The sequence below is a fragment of the Panthera pardus genome, unplaced genomic scaffold (assembly GCF_024362965.1).
Source record: "Panthera pardus isolate Hobbes unplaced genomic scaffold, ASM2436296v1 HiC_scaffold_25, whole genome shotgun sequence".
Taxonomy (NCBI): Eukaryota; Metazoa; Chordata; class Mammalia; order Carnivora; family Felidae; genus Panthera; species Panthera pardus.
This window is the reverse complement of record NW_026526821.1, coordinates 88725320-88731225: the sequence shown is the minus strand read 5'-3', so window position 1 is coordinate 88731225 and position 5906 is coordinate 88725320. Positions and strand designations below refer to the sequence as shown.

The 5906-nt window shown below is 55.9% G+C and overlaps 1 protein-coding gene across 1 annotated transcript; it reads right to left on the bottom strand.

The window, feature by feature from the left end:
- Window positions 1–2330: 2330 nt before the first annotated feature.
- SPR (sepiapterin reductase) lies at window positions 2331–5386 on the bottom strand. Its single transcript, XM_053890819.1, has 3 exons — window positions 4858–5386; window positions 3970–4260; window positions 2331–3122 (listed from the first exon to the last, which is right to left on the bottom strand). Exons 1-3 carry the CDS (start codon window positions 5177–5179, stop codon window positions 2932–2934), a joined length of 804 nt encoding a protein of 267 aa, XP_053746794.1. The 5' UTR covers window positions 5180–5386; the 3' UTR covers window positions 2331–2931.
- Between the last annotated feature and the right edge of the window lie 520 nt (window positions 5387–5906).

Here is a 5906-nt window from a genome sequence, read left to right as displayed (position 1 = left end):
CTGAGTGGGGAGGGAGGGAGCAGCCAGGTCCTTCCAGGCTTGGCTGACAATGGACTCAGGCACCCGTTTGCACTGTATTCAGGGGATGAAGAACATGAATTGGGGGCTGGGGAGGATGCTCCTGAACAGCCTAGTCCCAGCTGGTCACATTCATGGACAGAGGTGCTGGATGTCCTTTGGGTGGGCCTGGAATATTCCCCTCCCCTGCCCCTCACAGGCCAGCTGCTGGCCTCCAGCTCAGGGTATTAAACACAAAACCAAAATCTGCCCAGCTCGTTCACACCAGAGACAAAGGGAAATCTTGTTTGGTTTTTGGCTAATCTGAGGCCCTGCTCAACCCTGCAGCTGGACTCTGGGCATGTGCAGACATGTATTGTGTGTGTGCTTGCATGTGCTCGTGCGTGTGGTGGCCAACGCCAGGCCATGCACTCTGGGAACACAGATGGCTGCCCCCCACTCCGAGGCTGGCAAGACAGTCTCCCTCCCCCAGCGGTGGGAGAACTGGGGAGGCTGAGTCCGGGTCAAGGAGCAAGGTCTGGGAAATCCCTGTAGTCGGAGCCCGTGAGGACTCAAGGAGGACTTAGGCCTGCCAGGGAGAGTGACCCCAGCTCCCTGGGGAGCCCTGAGAGTTCTCAATCCTAGAGTGCAGGGAGAAAGAGAGATGGGGGTTGTTTCCAAGGCTCTTAAATCCCTGGGCTCAAAGAGGACAAGTATCAGGCATGGGAGAGCCTCGCCACCTCGTGGGGACATGTGGTACTCCTCACTAAGTCCTGGCCAACCAGCCTGGTGGGAAGAGAGGGAAACAATCCCGATGGGGCAACTACACTAGGGTTGTGCTGGCGCTGACGGGTCTCACAGCCCCACAGGGGCAAGGGGCCAGGTGAGGAGATCACCCAACCCTCACCAGACAGAAGGGGCAGCCCAGGCTGGCCTGGCCCCACCTGCAGGAAGGAATCTTAGAGCTCATCTGTTCTAAGGAAAGAGAAACTCAGAGGGAGGAGGGCCCTGTGCAGGACCCATCTCTGTTACAGTGGGAAGTGAGACCAAGGGTTCCTGACTTCAAGTGTCATGCATTTTCCCATAGGTCTTGTGAGTCCAGAACAAGTGGTCCAGACTGAAGTCCAGCCCCACTGAGGTCCAAAACAGTGAGTTCTTGCTGTAGGTCAGCAAGGGGGATGGCATGTGGGCTCCAAGTGGGGCTCCAGATTGATCCGGACCTTGAGATTAAAAGGCAATACATACTATCCAAATCTATGGGTACCTACTGCGATGCTAGCACTGTGATGACCATTTACAAACATTAGGTCATTCAGTGCTCACAATGACCCTTTGAGGGAGGTACCATTTTTCAGATTAGGAAACCAAAACACAAGAGAAACAATTTGTCCTGGATTACCAGCTGGTAAAAGGCAAAACAGGGATATGAATGCAGTGCTTTTGACTCCAGTGAAGGCAAATGTTCTGCTGGGCAGAGAAAGAGCATGAGTCACTAGATCCCTCCTAGGGAAACTAGCAGGGCATTGCCAGCTCCAGCCCAGAGCCTGGGCTCCAGAGATGAGCTACTCAGGGTTCTCCTGGAGGAACTGCCTCAGTGCGCCCTCTGCTGTGCATGAAAAGGAACAAAGAGAGCTCCCTCCTACACCATCAAGTCGCAGGGCTGAGTCCTGGAGTTGGCTGGCAGGGACCATGGGCTCTCCTCCTAAATATGGGCCAGGGGCGAGGGGCTGGTTGGCTGGCTGTAGACTGCCACCACTGTGGAGCTCCCAGCTGCACATCCTATATCCACCGACTGGCAGAAGGATGGGTTTGGTCACACACCTAATTTCTTAGGGTTCCCCTCTCTTCAAATATTGCCCACCTCCTCCAAAGGCATGTTGGTGCCAAGCCCACCCCACTGAAGATTGGGACCATGGGCCAGATGGACTCTACCAGGAGGAGCCATGACAGCACCCTGAGGAGATGGGATCCATTCAGAAAACTGTCATGTAGGCAAAGAGTAGAATTGGGAATCCAAGAGGGCCAGGGAAGCTGGGAGTCAGGCCCTGAACCCTAAATACTCTTTGAATAGGCCCAAGATGAGGAAAGGGTAGTAAAGACTGGGTCGATATAGGTAAAAGCATGATGGAGGAACAGGCATCTGGGCATGTCCATCTCCGAACCGAGCTTGCCACTGGGTAGTGCTCAGTGACAAGAGGCAGACGCTCCCAAGACAATGCCCCTGGATATAAGGGCAACTCCCCAAGTTTGGGTTAATTGCTTTAGGGAACACCCCTGAGCCCAGCAAACCAGGAGTCAGTCATGGGCCCTGTGTCAGAGAAGGCAGGCATTAATAAAGGACAATCCACATTTTATCTGTATCTGCTTTTTACACGTACATAAACTCTCAGAAGCCTCTTCCCTCCATCTGGGGGACAGATGGCAGGTTCTGGAGGGAGGAGGCATGAGAATGAAGACATGAAGTTCAACACAAGGTCCTGCTACCATGAGCACAGAGCATCCTTGTGTGCCAAACTTGCACCATCCTCCCTCCCCTGCAGGCTGGGAATCTAACATGGACCCTCCTATTTGACATTAGCTCAGCCATGGACTGGCCATGAGACCCAACTCTTTCTCTTCAAGGCTTTGGCTTCTTGTGCTGCTTTTCCCACCCCTAAAATTCTATTCCTGGGGAGAGAGAACACCAGTAACCCTAACTTCTCTCCCCCAAGCTTCCCCTAACTCAGGGCAGTCAACACACTCCTGAGAACTAGGACTCAGGCCACCCAAGGCCCTCATGCTGGCTGGCTCTGGGGGCAAGACAGTAGACATGAGTGCTTATCTGGGTAAGGCAGGATTGGCAGTACCACTGTGGCAGGATGTGGGGGAGGCATAGGGCTCCTGGGTGTGCCTGAAAGAGGGGGAAGAAAGCCTCAGGGAGCCAAGGGCATTGGCTTATTTATCGTAGAAGTCAACGTGGGCTCCAGACTTGAATGTGTCCTTTTGCAGCAAGCTTAGCAGTTTCTGGGCTGACACCGTACAATCCACAAGCTCCCCTTTTGTCTTCAGCTCCTGCAGCCTTTTTCGCAAGTCTGGGTCCATCGAGGTCTCCCGGGCCAACTGCTGCATGTCTGTGTCCAGCGGACCTAGGGCATGAAGTGCAGGAGCTGAGGTGACATGGCTGAGGCAGGGGCCCCTGCTGTGTGTATGGAGAGTGGTGGAGTCAGGTCTGGCCACAGGCAATACCTCATCCTGGCTGACAAGGGTGGTTAGTGTCACCAAAGGGGGTCACCAAAAGGGTCAGGGTCATTCTGTCACTATTGAGTTCCAGACTCACAAATTCCAATGCCCAGTGAACATGGTATCTCCAGACCACTATGTCTACCAGCAAGCTTATCACCTCCTGTCCAACCAGCACCTCCTCCTGCCTTTTTCATTTCTATTAATGAAGTACTCTTCTCTCAAGCTCAAAACCTCCATCCCTGTCTCCTCCCTCCCCACTCTGTTCCCACAGCCAACAAGTCAGCAAACAGGACCGATCTGCCCCTATATACGCTGATAATCAGACCCTTTATACTCCCCTGGTTCTCTCCCTGTTCCAACTCCTCTGTAGCCCTCTGCTAAATGCCATGTGAGACAGGTAGCATCTTCCCTGTTTCACATAAGGAAATGTGGTACAGGCCTGAAATTCAAACCCTAATTGTTCTCAAACTCTAGTCTCTCAGACTTTCTGCCCACCCCCCCTGCCCCCCTGCCCCCTCCACCCAGTCCAGGCGACTCCCAACTCCCAACTCTACTCCCTATTCTGGCTAGCTCTCACCTCTCACTTGCTGGGAGTCTGTATTTCCCTTAAGGAGTGATGGTTAATGATTCAGGGACAATATACTCTGTGGATTCTTTCTTGGAGGGGATGGACTAGGCCCTTTGCCCACCCCTGAGGGGAACCACCCAGCCAGTTCTGGGTGACAGGGATGGTGGTAATGCCCCTCCTACCTGGGGCATAGCTCAGCACCCTCACACTAGGCTCCTCTGTGGCTAGGACCTGGAACATCATGTCTCGGGCTGCCTTCCCGGCACAGTATAGTCCCCAGCCCTTAAAGGGCTGCAGAGCACAGATGGACGAGATGTTAACCACAGTCCTGATGAGGCCAGGACTGTCTGGAAAGGCCTTCAAGATGCTGGAAGTCAGGCAGAGCATGGAGGTCAAGTTCAGAGCCCAGTAGTTGTTCACTTCAGCTGGGTCGGCCAGGTCCACAAGGCCTTTGGACACGTCCCCGAGAGTGCCTGAAAACCAGACCATAGGAATCACTCTGTGCAGATGGGTCTTTCTCTTTCCTCAGCCTTCTCCAAGTTCCTCCAGACACCCCCCTCCCATCCAAACCTAGAGGAATCTCCCTAGTGCTTCTGAAGACTTCTCCCTCTTTCCGGCTCTGCAGACACACCTGGGGTTGTTCACTCATCCCAAGCTGGAAACTGAAAGGGTGCATGCCCCACTCTGGGCCTGGAGGTAGAACTCAGGCGGCCATTTGGAAAAACTGGTAATTTACTTCTGCTGGAAGACCTCATGCCCTGACTCAGGCCTCCGCCAGAGGGCGCGGAACAAGGAAAAGATCAGGAATGTTCTACAGGCATTTTGGAAAATTTGCCCTGAAACGGGAAGGGGTGGGGAGGGTAAGCCTGAACCGCACCGATGGTACCGAGTCTTCCTCCATACCTTGCTGAAACAACCAGGATTTTTAGACATCTTATCTGATTCCTAACAGTCACCTTTAAAGTTCCCTGCGGTTCGGGAAAGTGAGAAGGAGCGAGAAGAGGCAGGGGCATTAAGCACTATTGCTAGGGCTCCCCTGGGGAGTCCGCCCCTGCCGGCGGGCGTCTTACCCGCATTGTTGATGAGCAGCACCCGTTGCAACCCCTCGGGCCTGGGAAGCTCGCGCACGGCGCCGAGCAGCTGCTGCAAACTGTCTTTGACGCCCAGGTCGGCGGACACCCGCACCACGCGCAGGCCCGGCCGCTCCGCAGCCAGCTCGGCCTCCAGCTGCCGCAGGGCCTCGTCGTTGCGGGCGCTCAGGACCATCAGAGAGCCGGGCGACAACAGCCGGGCCAGGAGCGGGGCCAAGGCGCGGCCGAAGCCACGGGAGGCCCCGGTCACCACGCACACGGCGCGTCCCAGGCCGCCCTCCTTGCCACCGACACCCTCCATGCCTCCGAACTGCGACAGCTCTCGCCAGACCCGAGACTGGCGGGGGGCGGGGCGGGGCGGGGCGGCCGCGGTAGGAGTAGGCGGAGGTCCGGCCGCAGGGGGGCGGGAACCGAAGGCTTCGGCTGCGATTGCTGGGCAACACTTTCCATGGCCGCTTGCGCGGTCCCAGGGTGTGGGAAGAGGTCAAAACGAAAGGGCCGGGAAGCACGGCCCCCGCGGGGAATCCTAGTCCAGTTCTGGGCGTGGCATCATTCTCCCACCACCACCTAGTTCCCACCCCCTCACTGCCTCGCGTTCATTTCCCCTCAGGGACGCATCCGCCTTCCAAGTTCACGTCGCGCCTTTTTGCGCAAGGGACTTCCTCCAGGCCAGGCCATCCTGCTCTGGGCCAGCAGAAGCCGAGTGAAGTGCATGCCAGTTTGGACTCTGGGAACTCACCGCTCTCGGGTTAACGGAACCTACCTCTGGGGGCACCACAGTGCTTCTCGGAGTATTGTAAAAACCTCTTCTCGGGGCGCCTGGGTGGCGCAGTCGGTTAAGCGTCCGACTTCAGCCAGGTCACGATCTCGCGGTCCGTGAGTTCGAGCCCCGCGTCAGGCTCTGGGCTGATGGCTCGGAGCCTGGAGCCTGTTTCCGATTCTGTGTCTCCCTCTCTCTCTGCCCCTCCCCCGTTCATGCTCTGTCTCTCTCTGTCCCAAAAATAAATAAAAAACGTTGAAAAAAAAAA

Coding starts and splice junctions, on each gene's coding strand:
- SPR (XM_053890819.1), bottom strand. CDS start 5,179: ATGGAGGGTGTCGGTGGCAAGGAGGGCGGCCTGGGACGCGCCGTGTGC. Junction 4,261..4,857: donor GCTGCTCATCAACAATGCGG/GTAAGACGCCCG, acceptor TCTGGTTTTCAG/GCACTCTCGGGGACGTGTCC. Junction 3,123..3,969: donor GGTGCTGAGCTATGCCCCAG/GTAGGAGGGGCA, acceptor TTCATGCCCTAG/GTCCGCTGGACACAGACATG.